The sequence below is a fragment of the Platalea leucorodia genome, assembly GCF_965183815.1.
Source record: "Platalea leucorodia genome assembly, chromosome: 18".
Lineage (NCBI taxonomy): Eukaryota > Metazoa > Chordata > Aves > Pelecaniformes > Threskiornithidae > Platalea > Platalea leucorodia.
In genome coordinates, this window is record NC_138840.1 from 7,936,233 (window position 1) to 7,950,777 (window position 14,545).

Here is a 14,545-nt window from a genome sequence, read left to right on the forward strand (position 1 = left end):
CCCCAAAAGGGGGGGGGTGAGGGGGGGGGGGGCGATGGGACCCCCCGGCGCGGCCTCAAAATGCCCGAAGGGCGCCGTGGGCGTGGCTGGGGGCGTGGCCGAGGGCGTGGCCGGGCGGGCGGGCAGCGCGCGCGCGCGCCCCGCAGGAGGATTGTCCTCTGGCGGCCGCCATCGCGCCGCCGGCCCCGCCCGCCATATTGTGCCCGGCGCAGGTTGAGCGGCGGCCGGAGATGGGTGAGGGGGGCCCCGAGCGGCGGGACACGGACCCGGGCACCGGGGAGGGGAGAGGGGAGGCGGACGGGAGCGGGGTGGGGGTGAGGGGGGGCCGAGCGGCGGGCGGGGCGCTGGAGAGCCCGCAGCTGGCCCCGCCCCGCCGCCGCCTCTGGGAGGGGGGCGGCTCCCGGGCCGCGGCCTGGCCCGGAGCCCCCGGGGCGCCCCGGCGCTGCCCTCGGGCCCCGCTCCTCCCTGCAGCCTCGCTGCGCCCTCCCGTAGCTCCCCTCTAGCTCCCCTCCAGCCCCCCGGAGCCCCTAATGCTGCCCTGCAGCGTTCTTCTACCCCGGGGGGGGTCTCCAGAGCCCCCGGTGCTCTCCCGTGGGCCGTCCTGCCAGCCCGCAGCCCTGGCCTGCGCCCCAAGGGCCTTTACAGCCCCCGTTACCCTCTTACAGCCCCAGCCTCTGCCCCAGAGCCCCTCCTGCTCCCCTGTGGCCCCCACTGCTCTTCTGTAGCCCCCACCTGTGCCCCCACATCTCCCATTGCTCCTCCGTAGCCTCTGTCTGCACCCCTGGAGCATCTGTGGCTCCTGCCTGCGCCTCTGCGGACCCCACAGCCCCCGGCCTGTGCCCTCGCAGCTCCGCTGCCCCTTCAGAGCCCCCATCTGAGCTCCCCCGGCCCCTGAGCTGCACTCCTGTAGCCCCCAGGTGTGCCCCCCCGGGCTCCCCTGCTCTCTTCCCAGGCCCAACACTTTCATCCGACCCCTTCTCCCTCTCAGACTCTCTTCTCCTGGTGTCCTGGGCCTCAAACCCACTGCCTTCGCCTCCCCCCAAGGTCCTGTCCATCTGGTGCCCCCCCCCAGCGCCCGTGTTGTGTCCTGGGGGGTTCCTGTGCGTGGCCCCTCCTGTTCACCACCAGTTACTCCGTGTGCCCAGGGCCCTGTGTGCCGTGGCACGTACTGGGGCTTCTGCCCTTTGCTCTGTACCCCCTCAGTTCCCCCAGCGCTGCAGCCACCCCTCTGCCCGTGCGATAGCACCCGTCTCGGGGTGTCTTTGCTTCGCTTGGGTCTAGCCCCAGGCGCACCCCCTTGCACCCTGTCCCTCGTTGTTGGAGGGCTCTGGAGCTCAGTGTAAGCTTTAAAACTTGTTTGAGAGCAGTTCCTAAACCTTCAGCAAATTTTATTTATTCCGGATGCTAATTACGAAGTGATGCAAACTGGAAATTAGCAATCAGAAAAAGAAATGTTAAGCAATTGATATGACCTGATCCGAGTTTCGTCACAGCTCAGATTTCACTTCTAGTAAATGATGTAATATCACCCTGCCCTTTCTCTAAGTTGTATAGATTCTCCTAAGGTTCAACAGGATCCAGAGAACGTTTTTAAAACCTTGGTATTATTATTATTATTGTTTACACTGTGGCAAGCAAGCACTAGAAAAGCTAACTTTGGGCTAACATCCTGTTGAGCTCTGTGCCGTGCAAACATCAACAACAAACGCCCTAAAAATGCTAGGGGTTTTTTCCCATCTTAAAGGAAAAAGCCAGTTTGTGTGCTTTTGCAGCGTCCCTTTAAAAGAGCTGTGAATATTTGATTCCAGCACAAAACTGGGCAAAAGGAGACCTAGGTAGTATCCCCAGCTCACTGAATCCTTTGGGCGAATTGTTTAGCATCTCCATAAGTGTATTGCTCTGCCTGTAAAACAGGGATAACACCACAGCGATGCAGATTAAATTCCTTGTAAACTGCCTTGGGTTGGGAGAGAGGCACGAAAAGCTGCTTCCTGCTCCCGGGGAAGCCTGCGTACCTTAGGCTTTAGACTCTCAATGAATTCACAGCAGCTTGACAAGCCTCTGCATGTCCTAGGAGCGTCAGGAGCTATCTGGGGCCGCATCTATAGCCTGTGGCAAATACAGGAGATGTAGAAAAGGACTGAGCAAAGTTGCGTTATCTTGCTTTGTGCTGCAAGGTAGCAGTGTGAGTGATGGGTTAGTGCTCGTCAGCAGGGGTGTGGTAAGCAGATGAGCCTTAATTATAAATCTTTTCCTTTCAGTTTTAAGGACTGAAGACATAATCACGCAGTGAACAGCAGAGAAGCCACCTGGAAGAACAACCCTCCGCACCCTCTGTTGTTATGGCAGGGGGAAGGCGGGGCCCTAACCGCACGTCCTACTGCCGAAATCCCCTCTGTGAACCCGGGGCCGCTGGCGGCTCCGGCCATTCCACGAGTTCCTCTGTCACGGGTGTGCGCTCACGCACCAGGTACGTCCGGCTCTCCGCATCTTCGCGTCTAGCCAGGCCGGCTGCTCCCCTCTGAGGCAGGTGTGAGGCCGTCTGTATCTCCCCATCTCACACACTGCTGGTTTTCCTGTGGCTCTGGGATTTTTAACTCCCAGTCTCTAGCTGAAATCCTTTTTCTGTATGTGGCAGTGTCCATGCTACATGTTGTAATTGGGATAGGTGTGTTCTAATTTGCTCCAGACTGTTAAGTGCTTTATCAGACTGTGACAGACTTCCAGGAGCGTTCAAAAGCTTTTAGTGACCGTTGAATGGAAAGCAAGAATAAGGACAAATTTTTATCCAAAGCCTGCCTCTGGAGTTCTGGTTGTTGCATCTCCTGTGCCGTGAAGTTTACGTCATTTCTGGGGTAGAGTTTAGCTAGGTCAGGTGATGTGTGGGCTGCGGGGTTTTTTTCAGGTTCTAGCCTAGCTGGTTGGTTGCATTTCTGCGACTGAGGTAGAGAGGAGGAAGGAGAAGCAGAGCACCAACAGCAATACGTAAGCAGGAGGTGCCTTATGAACTCTCTGCAAAGAAAGTGTTAGATCTGTCTTAACATACTCCCTGCTTACGGCCCTAGGCCAAGAAATTTATAGGGATACAGTTATTCAAACAAGTTCTTGCAAGGCCACAGAAGGTGGAGCAATCCACCTTGTGCATACTTTGCTGTGAGAGCATGCACAAAGGTCCTTATCGCAGGGAGGTGATGCAGTACCAATCCACGCCCCACCTTACCTCCAAGTGATTTCTCCCTGTAGCCGTGCCCTCTGATACCCATCACCTACACGGCAGCCCAGGCTGAGGCGTCCCAAAGTGCTTTATGCGTATGAGAGCCTTGTTGCTGCTCTTGCAGGAGCACCCTTAGGTCGTGTGTGTCTGTTCAAAGCAGAAAAGGTTTTGTGGTTATGTTTAAAGCCCTTTTCTGGAGGACCAGAACAGGAGCTCTTGTTCTGTGTACAGGAACAGAGTTTATTGGCAGATTTATCAATCCTGAGGAGCTGAACCGGTCTTGTCAGCTTGGGAATCTGGGGGTTTCAGAGAGAGACAGCTTGGGTTCCTAAAGTTTTCCCCTTATGCATGGCCTTATTTTAGGCTGTCAGCCTTCTGTTTTAAAAGGCTTGGGCTGATCCACCTGTGTCCACCCCGGGCTAGAAGTCTTTCTGCACTCACACTCCAAGACTTCTGTGGTTTTGTTTTGGGATTTTCAATAGCAGTTTGTGCTCTGTAGTTCCTTTGAAACCCACACCCAGATTCCTTTGACTGTTGTTATTTAGAGATTGCAAATCAGGAGAGATAGATCTAGTATATATTAATTCCCTTCCCTTTGATTAAAAGGGTTGCTGTCTGGGATTGTGTGCGTGCTCACACAGGAATACGCACCTCTCACTAAACTTGTTTTTCCTCCATAGTTGAATAGAAGTTGAAGAATGAGAAAGGGCTTGTGTTTAATTGCTCTGTATTTCATGTTCAAGCACTCTTAGAAATGTAAATAGCAACTCGAGGCCTAAAAGCATCCAATTAATTAAGAGGGCCACTGGTTGCCCCTTGAATAGCAAAACACAGCCACAGCTTTTGAACCTGACTCAACACCGGGGATTTAATACCAAATGCTCTGGTGCTGTAGATTGGCCTGGTTCCAAATATTGCTTTCACTGGGCAAATTCCCGCTCACTTCTGCCTGCAACAGTCATCCTAGACATCCCCGGGGTGCTGAGGCTTCTGGTTTGTGGCAGCCATTGACCACGATAGTCAGCTTAGGTTTCTCAGTCAGTATTACACCCAGCGACTTCTGCAGTCTGCATATGTGGGCTGGAGGACAGCGCTGTGTTTATCCCAGGGAAGTTACCGCTGGCTTTTGGTTTACCTTGGCAGGAGCGGCTCAGGTACAGGCCTTTCCAGCCCACCATTGGCAACTCAGACAGTCGTCCCCCTCCGGCACTGTAAGATCCCAGAGCTGCCTGTGGAGAGGAGTGTGCTGTTTGAACTTCAGCTCTTCTTCTGTCATCTCGTTGCTCTGTTTGTCCACTACATCAACATCTACAAAACTGTGTGGTGGTACCCACCCTCCCATCCGCCTTCACACACGTCCTTGGTAAGCACCAAAGGACAGCTGCTGTCCGGTGATATTCACAGACTGTCTCTTGGGTCGTTAGACATAAAGTTTTCTATATATGTTTCATGCAAACTACTTGTGACTCTACAGCCCTGGAGGCTTGCTCATGTGACTCTTATTTGGCAAATTTTGGGCACTGGCTGTCTGCTTGGCATTCTCTTTCTGATCTTGGAAGAGAGAGTCCGAGGAGAAGAGAATAACTTGGGAGCTTCTCTGTTGAATGTGGGTTTCTGCTGCCTGATGGAAAGTGGAATCGTTTTGTTTTTGTCACCGCAGAACTTTCATCTTATTGACTTCAACGTGCTGACAGTGACGACGATCGTCCTGGCACGCCGGCTGATCGGTGCTATTGTGAAGGAGGTAAAGTCCCCAAGCAGATCTCAGAACTGTTCTTTCCTCTCAGGGGAAATGTAAAGCTGTGCGTCCCTTTTGCAGTTGCAAAATTCTTCTCTCCTTTTCTAAAGAACTTTGTGCTCTGTCCAAGTCAGAAACCTAGGCATGGCTTCTAATGGGAAGAACAGAGAACAGAAATGAGCATCTCAAACCATTGCTCATGACTCTCTCTGTCCTTCTGTGATTGTTTCTGAATTACTATCTCAACTAGATTGTAGTAATTCTGCTTTCTTCCTTGGCTCTTTTCCTTTTCTTTTAATTACTCTAGCTTTCCGCGAGGAGGAACCAGTGTAGTTCGGTTTCTGCTGACTGCGGAAGCTTTCTGTGCTGAGCAGGTCCAGGAGAGCGGGCTGGTCACACCGATAACTACCAGACCTTAACAAGAGACTCCGAGAGCTCTCCTCATTCCAGCTTGAATGAGGCCCTGGGTTTTGGCGAGTCCAGATTCCAGCCCACAGAAGGCCTCCCCTTCCTGGTGGCAGTCAAACAGAGCCTTTCACGATCTCTTCCTTCATGCATGTGAAGTTGATTTTACAGATTGAGTGCTGCTCATTTACCATTTGCTTCCTGTAGGGAGAGGGAATTAGCCTCCCTTCTGCCCAGCTCTTTCTTCTCTCCCTGCAGGCTTCGCAGAGTGGCAAAGTCTCCCTGCCACGCTCTGTTTTCCTGGTGATCACTCGGTTTGCTGTTCTCACTGGCACAGGCTGGAGTTTGTGTCGATCAATAATTCACCTTTTCAGAACCTACTCTTTCCTTAATCTCCTGTTCCTGTGTTACCCGTAAGTATCTCCTCTGTCACTTGTGTGTGATTTCTAATGTTGCTTCAGTGCGGTGGGTGTTGCTCAGTTAGTGAAGCCTGAAAGTAAATAAGCACTCGATTAACTGGTAATAGAATTTAAATTACCCATTTCTCTCTTGCTGTGTCACATTTCTTCTTGGTGGCAGGGCATATCTTTAACATTTACCCATATTTCAGCTTTAATAGAAGCATTAATTATTAGATTGCTTGTGTCATCTGAAAAGGACTGTACGCTTTTCTCATGGTAGTCAAAGAACCCGTGTCTTCGGTTTACCTTAGCCCTTAGGTGCCTCTGCTGGGTGGAGTGAATCAAACAGCTTCCCTGCTTCACGTTAACTAACAAAAGGAAGCCAGTTCTGTTTCCAGTCAAGTAGTGGAAATGGCTCCCTTCCCTCTGGTAGATGCAGGAGGAAGCATCTCGTAAAGATCTGAGACTTGGTGCTTGTGTTTGAGATCAGATTGGTGAAGCTCTTATCTGGAGTTTCTGTAGGTACCAGATACCATTTAGGAGGGGGATGTGATCGCAATGCTGACCTGCAGCCAGCAAAGGCATCGCACGGGGAGCTCGTGAGGAAGTAACCGCCTTTCTGCACTTTGCTGCTCCAGGTTTGGCATGTACATTCCCTTCCTCCAGCTGAACTGTGACTTTCGGAAGACGGGCCTCTTCTCCCAGGTGGCCAACATCGGTCCCAGAGAGACCGGCGAGGTGAACTCCAGGAGCAGAGACTACCTGACCGTCCTAAAGGAAACCTGGAAGCAGCACACTCGACAGATGTACGGCATGGAGGCCATGCCCACGCACGCCTGCTGCCTCTCCCCAGATCTCATCCGCAATGAGGTGGAATACCTGAAAATGGACTTTAACTGGCGGATGAAAGAGGTGCTGGTGAGCTCCATGCTCAGTGCCTACTACGTGGCCTTTGTGCCAGTCTGGTTTGTGAAGGTGAGCGAGGGCCGCCTCTGCTCCTGCAGACGCCGCTTCTCCAGGCGGGGAACTGGCTGGGGAGGATTGTGGGGAGGTGGACAGTGGGTTATGGAGGAGGTCTGGTTCTCGCTTCTTGCTTAGCTGGAAGGTGGGAGAGGTCAGTCAGAGGGTGGTCTGTGCTCAGGCGGCTCTATCAAACCCATTTACAGAGGCCTTGTGAAAAGTAAGAAGCAAAACCATCTAGGTTTAGCTTTGCTTAAACTCCAGGTAACAGCGGACAATATTGTCCTGGAAAAGTGTATTCTGACTGTCCTGAGAGCGTGCGTCCATCTGTTAGGGAGCGGTGTCCCCTCCTGCCTCCCCGTGAAGCTGGAAGGACTCCAGGCCGACCGTTCCTTCGCACACTGACCTTCTGTCAGGACAGAGCTCCAGGATGAGGGATTGACTTTAATAAGGGAGGTGGTATGAAGGAGGATGGACCTTATTAGGACTCTTAGCTGTTTTATTTAAGTTGCTAGTATGTTCTACAACGAGACAAATGTCTTGTAGTAATTCTGTCAGACCTCGGGGATGGGCCCAAGTCCCCGTGTCCCGAGGCGCTGGTGCTCCCACCTGTCGTCAGCTGAGCTAGGGCAGCATCAGGAACTGTCTCCCTGGTTTTGGTGATGGGTGATGATAGCGTAAACGTTTCGCTGTGGCGCGTTCAGGAATTGTACAGCAGCCATCCTATGTGGGCGCTTCTTTTTCAAGCGGGATTAATAGCTACGTGAAAAGCCCTCGTTTTACCTGCCTGAGTGCTTTGTGTTTTGATGGCTTTGTTAGGTGAGGCAGTCCAAACACGTTGTCACACATTCTTCTCGTCCCCCCGCAGAACACTCAGTACTATGACAAACGCTGGTCGTGTGAGCTCTTCCTTCTGGTTTCCATCAGCACCTCCGTGATCCTGATGCAGTACCTCTTGCCTGCGCGCTACTGCGACCTGCTCCATAAAGCCGCAGCGCACCTGGGCTGCTGGCAGAAGGTCGATCCGGCCCTCTGCTCCAACGTGCTCCAGCACCAGTAAGGAACTCTCTCCTGGGGCTAGGGCTGGAGTTTTCTCCGAGCTGGCATGCCTGCTGGCGTGAACAGAGGCCGGGTGAGGAGCTCAGCTTCCCAGCCACCTCTCTTGTTCCTCTTGTTGCTTAAAAAAAAAAAACAAGAGAAAGAGAAATGAAAGCCGAGTTGTCGGCTGCCGCATCCGACAGCGTACAGACGTGATCTGTACTGTCCGCTTCCAAGCGCAGCAAGCAGATCTGATTTTTGGCAAGATGCCTGCTGCTTCTGGCCGCAGGTAACCGCCGTTCGGCACTGCCGTAGTGACACGCCTCGGGGGGCCAAACTCTGCCCTCAGAAATGACGGCAGCTTGCTGCTGCGGCCAGCGCTGCAGAAGCAGCTCCTACGTTATCCTGGCTGCTGGTGGGGAGGCAGCAGACGCCCCTTCCGCTGTGGCAGCAGAAATAAGAGCTCTGGGCTTGTTCCCTGCAGGTGGACAGAGGAGTGCATGTGGCCGCAGGGAGTGTTAGTGAAACACAGCAAGAACGTGTACAAAGCCGTGGGTCATTACAACGTGGCGGTGCCCTCGGACGTCTCGCACTTTCGCTTTCACGTAAGATCACATCTCTTTTCTGGGGATGGAGGTGTAGGATCGGCAGGATCGCGGTCCTGAGCACCTCGGACTGCCTGAGCTGGCTCTCCGAGCAGGAGAGCTGCCCGTGGGGTGTGCCAGGGCGGCGGAACGAGCGGCGTTCGCGCAGCATTTCGCGTTAGTCCCGCGTCTCCCGTCGGCGCTGCCGGAAGGGTGACTCTGGCCCCTGCAAACCGGGGCTCTCTCCAGAGCCGTTCCCGGGTAAACGCGTCTCCAAAGGGGAATCCCAGAGGGTCACCTCACCGGCCCCTGCCTCGCGCGTCCTGTCGACAGCGCGTCCCGAAGGCTCTGCCCTCGCTCGGGGCCTCATTGTGGTCTCTCCTACAGTTCTTTTTCAGCAAACCGCTGAGAATCCTCAACATCCTGATTCTGCTGGAAGGAGCCGTCATCTTCTACCAGCTTTACTCACTGATTTCTTCCGAGAAGTGGCACCAGACTATCTCGCTGGCTCTGATCCTCTTCAGCAATTACTACGCCTTCTTCAAGCTGCTGCGTGACCGTCTGGTGCTGGGCAAAGCCTACTCCTATTCTGCCAGCAGAGACTCGGAGCAGAAGTTAAATTAAAACAATTGCACTGATGCTCAGCTTATTACAAAACAAACAAAACAAGGAACCCTCAGAGCTTTGTATTTTTGTTACCACTGCTTTTTTTCTTTGATAACTGATGTAATTAAAAGGAAAAAACATATTTTTTTACTCCCAACAGTTGTTTGTGTGTTTGTTGCCTGGTAAAATCCCCCGAGAAGGCCTTCTCCTGTTTGTATTGAGAGGAGCGATTTATGAACCACGGCGCTTAGTTTTGAGAGGTGCCAATGCTGCTGCTTCTGCTGGAGCCGAGTGGGAAGATGAGAATTACAGGTACGTTAGAGCTCACAGCTTCGCTCCGAGTCCCTTTCGAAGGGGGTGAGCCCCGATCCCGTCCTTCCCGGGGACCCCGAAGGACGCAGCACCCCCAGATGCGCCCTGGCTGCGGCCGCGGTGTTTTCGCTACAACGATTTTTGAATTGCTGCGCCGGAATTGCCGCGACCCCTCGCTTGCAGCCGGCGCGGGCGGTGGTTGGAGGTCTGCAGCCGCGACCCCTCGCTTGCAGCCGGCGCGGGCGGTGGTTGGAGGTCCGCGGCGGTGCGAGGGGACGCGCCGGGGATGGGGGAGCTGGGGGGGAGCTCGGGGTCCTGTGGCTGCTCCGCGGGTGGGTTGGGTGCCCCGTGCCCCCCCGTTGCCGCCTCTCCGCCCCAGCCTGCCCGTCAGGCCTGCCCGGGGCTGGGGCGCGGGAGGACGAGCGGGCTGGCATCACCCGGGCGAGGAGGAGGAGGAGGAGGAGGAAGGGGCGCAGCTCGGGGCCGGGGGCAGCGGGGCCCCCCCAGAGCCGCCGCCGTCCCCGTCCCTGCTGCCGGGGGCACCGGCCGCGCTCGGCCTGGCCGGGGCCCTGCCCGTGCGGGGGGGTCCCCGCCGCCGCCGGTGCCGGTACCGGATCCGGCCTTTGTTCCCATCGGGCCCCGCCGCCGCCGCCAGGGGGCGCCCGGGGCGCGCGCGGCCGCTCCCGGTGCCGCTCCCGGTCCGGTGCCGCTGCCGGTGCCGCTGCCGGTGCCGCTCCTGCCCCGGCCGCGCCGCCGGTCCCCGTCCACCCCGGGGAGATTATTGCGAATAAACCCCGTCCTGCCCGCAGATCAAGCGCGGGACCGGGGCGGGCGGGCCCCCGGCACCGGGCCCGGACCCTGCCGCGCTCCGGGCCGGCAGCAGCGTCGTCCCGGGGCAGCGGCTGGGGCCAGGACGCCGCGGGCGGCCACGGCAGGGAGGGGACCCCGAGCAGCGGGGTGACCCTGGGCATGGCGCGGGGGTCTCGGTGTCCGGCGGAGCCGTGCTGCCAGCACCGGGCATCCGAACCCGCGGCGAAGCGTCACCGCGGTCCTCGGCGGGGACACGACGGGGACACGGCGGGGACACGGCGGGGCCAGCTCCCGGCACGGGGGGCCAGCCTGACCACCGGCACCCGGCGGCTGGGGACACCAAAGGCCACCGGGAGCAAAGCCACCGCCTCTTCGTTAGCAGCCGCTGCGTGTCGGCAGGGTGAAGGGCACGGCGAGGAAGAGGAAGGAGGAGCGGGAAAGATGAAGGCCAGGAGCCCTGCCAGGCTGGGCTGCAGCTGACCCCACGGGCCGGTGCCCCCACGCCCACGGCCGGCACTGGGGCAGCCCCGGGGGACGGGGACGGAGCTGAGCCTCCCACCCACGCGCGGGGAAGCCGACGGCCGAGGGGCCGAGCTGCTTCGCTGGCTCCCGGCGTGGGAAGGCCGCAAGAAGCCCCCCCCCCAGGACCCCCGGCAGCTCCTGCGGGGCGGGGGGGATGCGGGAGCCCCCCAGCCTGCCCCCCGCCTCTCCTATGGCCCAGCCAGGGCCGGATCCCGTCTCTGGGTGGGATTGCTAACCGGGGGGGGGATGTCGGGGCGCCGCGGGCGGGTGTGCCTGTGCCCCGGCCCCCTCCCCACCGCCGCAGGAGGAAACGGCCGTGTCCAGCCTTTCCCGAGGATGAGGATTTCCTTCCTCCCATTGAGCGGGGACCCTGAGGTTAGCACGCAGCGGCGGGGCGCTCGGCCCGCGGGACGGGGGGAGGCCGGCTGAGAGGTGGGGGGCAGAGATCCCCCCAACACGCAGACCTGGGTGCGGCTCCCGGCAGGACCCCCCTTCCCTCCCCCTGCCTGGGACCCCAGGGACGAGGGAGCCGGCTTTGGCGGGGGCTCGGGATGGAGACTTGCCGCCGTTTCCTTCTCTCCTTCCCCACGGCTTCATCCCCTGCCCTTTGCTCAGCCTGAGTGCGCTGCAGATATTTTGGGGACAAGAAGCAGCCGAGCAGAGCAGGCGGCCCTGCGGCTACAGAGCCCGTCCGCAGGGTGGCCCAACCGGGGCTGGCTGAGCTGCGGCCACCCCAGCTGCAATTCTTGTGCTCCCAGCCGCGCCGGGAGGGCTTGGAGGTCCCCTCGGGTGACCATGGTCCCAGTGTGACTCAGGGCCGGCTGCCTCTGGGCAGAGCCTCCCGCTGCACCCCCGGCTCCCTGCTCCTTGCCGGGAGCTGGGCCGGCCACGGAGGGTGCTGGATCCCCGGAGTCTTCCTGCAGCTGGGAAGGGCCGTCCTGGGGACAGGGGACACTTCTCATTTCCCTTGAATCATCTGACAGCGAGTGCACAGGGGCTTTCCCGGGTGCCCCGGAGGGGATGACGTCCCAGGGGAGATCCCGGGTGGGAATTCCCCTGGGAGCAGCCAGCTGCTCCTCGGAGGTGGCTTCGCTGGGGACCCAGCTGCCTTGGTGACCTCATGGGTCCCGGGAAACCCAACCGGTGCCCGGCCCACGGGCAGCGCTGCGCCCCGGGGGTCCCGGCCCGACCGGGCTCCATCTGCTGCCCTCCCTGCGCCCACTAATCCCGGGATTAGCAGCCAGAAGCCAGGCGCAGGTTTGCTGCAGGTAACGAGTAGCCCTCGGGGAGGAGGTTACGGCCATCAAAGTGCAGGCAATTATGGCTAATCCCACACCTGAGCCTAACGAGCTCGGCAGCCATCCTGCCTGTGCCAAGCAGGACCGGGCAGCAGCCGGGGAGAAGCCGGCTCTGGCATCGCGGCGGGGTCCCCGAGCCAGGACAACAGTGGGTACAGGGACCCCGTGTGTGCTGGGGACCCATCCCAGGGTGCCCCCAAGCACGGGACCGCAGGGTAATGGCCGTGCTGGTGGGTCACAGAGCAAAAAGCCAGGCAGAAATGCCCTCCGGAGGGCTCGGCACTGCTGGGGGCACGGCGGAGCCCTCCCTTGCATCACAGAATCAGAGCATTCCAGGTTGGAAGGGACCTCCAGGACCAGCTGGGCCAACAATCTGCAGACACTGCTGCTTGTGCGGACCTGAAATGGGGCACGTGCGCTGGGAACAAGCTTCGGCTTCCCACTGCCCGCCGGGAATTCTCCCCACCACTTCCCAGCGGATGCAGCTGATGGGAAGTGGCTGTTTTCCCCGAAAAGCCCATCCCAACATTCTTGGGAAGCCACGTCTGCTGCCCACGTCCCCCATCCCTGGGACCTCCATCCAGCCGGTTCCCAGCTGCTCCCACCCCAGCTCGGCGCAGATGGAGGGCGGATGCTGCAGAGCGCTGCAGGCTGCGGCTGCTCGGCACGGGGCTGCCGGCAGCCCCTGCCCCACAACCCTGCCCCACACGCACCCCCCGGCCTGGCGGGGACAGACACAGCTGGCACAGATTTCACACCCGAGCCTGCAAACACCTCTTTTCTTCCCCGATGCAGCAGGCGAAGCCGCTGCCGCCTTCTAGCACCGATGCAGAGATGGTGTTGGTGCCCCTCGGGACACCGATGGTCTGGTGCCGGGTTGCTGGGTGAGCCTGCAGCGGCGGTGCCCCGCTGGGGGCCTGACAGACACCCCCCGAGCTCCTCCTCATCCCCCCAAAACCACCAGCCTCCCCCTGGCTGCTGCGGTGCCGAATCCAGCACCCAGCGGCTGGGGATGTGGGGAGCGGGGCGAGGGGGCCGGGGTGGGACAGGAGCACCCACGAAGCCAAAGGGCACGCAGTGCAGGCAGGTAGTCCCAGCTGGGCCATGTCGTCCTTTATCTGGAGGCCGGTAGCTTTAATTCTTCCTTAATAATCATTTATGCCATTAATGAAGCCAAATCCCTAAAGTGGCTAATTAAGGGTTCATTTGCTCGCTGCCATCTCGCACCGTGGCAGGTTTTGTGTGAGCTCAACGGGGGAAAAAAATCACAGGGGGGTGGTGGGAGCATCCTCCCAGCGCCCATCCCGCCAGCATCCCTGCTCCCCCAGGATGGGAGCGGGGCCAGCGACCCCCGAGCAGCACCCCAGGCCCCACTCCCCCCCCCGAGCCAGAGCTGTGGGGTCTCTGTGGGGCTTGGGCGCCCGAATCCAGGAGGTGCCGAGCTGAGCGGGCCACCGCTGCCCTCACCGCTGCCTGACCTTGCCCAGGGCTCACCTGGCCGAAACGGGGGCAGGACACGGCCCACGAGGCCCCATCCCGAGCCAGCGAGACCTGCCGTAATTGGCAGCCCTGAATTAGCATGTGCACATCCTCATTAGCAATTACGCGCGCACACACACACACACACACACGCCCTCATTTTCTCATCTGAACACAGTGGGGACCCAGGAGCCGGGGCAAGCAAACGTGGAGCCAGACCCCGAACCGCCCAGCCTCTCCCAGTCCTCTGCTCATCACCCGAGCCCGCTAAACTCATTGCACTTGTGCGACGGAGCAGAAACAAGGCCCGCGGCACCCACGGCCCCGCCGTACTGCTGCTTCGTCCCGGGCGGGGGCAGGCGCAGTCCCCGTGGGGAGCAGATGGCGACTTGCAGCACTACAATGCACGGAGCAGCGCGGGGGCCAGATGGACCGCAGGGGAGCAGAGCCCTCCCGTCATCCCCCCGCTCTGCTTCCGCTGCCATTTTACCCAACCAGCTCCAAGAGCGGCTATAAATATTTAACAGCTTCATCCTCTGCTCTGCTGTCGAACCGACAGCCGGAGGGACGCAGCTCCCACCGCTCCAGCCCGCTTTGCACCGCGCTGGGGGCCGCTAGGCTGAGCCCCCCCAGCGTGGGCATGGCCAAGGGCACCTCAGCTCCCTGCAGCATCGCTCTGGGTCTGAGCTAAGTAACGCCAGCCAACTGGGCTGGAAACGCTTGAGGACTGAAAGGTGGTGGCTTTGGAGGGCGTGGGGACATTTCCCAAGAGCTGGGGATGAGGCGGGGAGCAGGGAGAGCCAGGCAGGTCGCCCACCTCCCCGGTGGGTGTCAGGCTCTGCGGTGGCCCCATCCTGGGCACCGTGCAGGCTGAGCACCCCTGAGCCCTTTCGGAGGTCCCAGGGGCCATGAGCACCCCCAAACCCACCCCTACATCGCCGGGGGACCCGGCTCCTTGGTCAGACCCCAGCCAGGAGCCCTGTGGGCAGCAGCACCACCTCGCTGACCACCGCAGGGGGGTCCCGGGCATCCTGCCCCCGGCACAGACGTGCTGGGTTGTGTCCCCAGCCGGCAGCGGAGCAGAGCCGGTTGCAGGCTCTCCCACGCTGCGGCGTGAGGCTGCCAGTCCCAACACGCGGCTGCTGCGGGGCACGCTGCGACCTGCAGCCCCAAGGGCG

The 14,545-nt window shown here is 59.3% G+C and overlaps 1 protein-coding gene across 3 annotated transcripts in view; it reads left to right on the forward strand.

The window, feature by feature from the left end:
• Positions 1 to 9,014, forward strand: part of TMEM39B (transmembrane protein 39B) — a 13,095-nt gene extending 4,081 nt beyond the window's left edge. For 2 of the 3 annotated variants that reach the window (XM_082329815.1, XM_082329814.1), the window contains exons 2-9: positions 2,262 to 2,470; positions 4,358 to 4,577; positions 4,875 to 4,958; positions 5,616 to 5,770; positions 6,397 to 6,733; positions 7,587 to 7,774; positions 8,241 to 8,361; positions 8,728 to 9,014. In XM_082329815.1, the coding sequence (XP_082185941.1) occupies positions 2,343 to 2,470; positions 4,358 to 4,577; positions 4,875 to 4,958; positions 5,616 to 5,770; positions 6,397 to 6,733; positions 7,587 to 7,774; positions 8,241 to 8,361; positions 8,728 to 8,964 (1,470 nt within the window). In that variant the 5' untranslated portion in view covers positions 2,262 to 2,342 and the 3' untranslated portion in view covers positions 8,965 to 9,014. Of the gene's footprint in view, positions 1 to 173; positions 235 to 2,261; positions 2,471 to 4,357; positions 4,578 to 4,874; positions 4,959 to 5,615; positions 5,771 to 6,396; positions 6,734 to 7,586; positions 7,775 to 8,240; positions 8,362 to 8,727 lie in introns of those variants that run through there. The other variant, XM_082329816.1, reaches the window with a different exon arrangement.
• Positions 9,015 to 14,545: the final 5,531 nt, after the last annotated feature.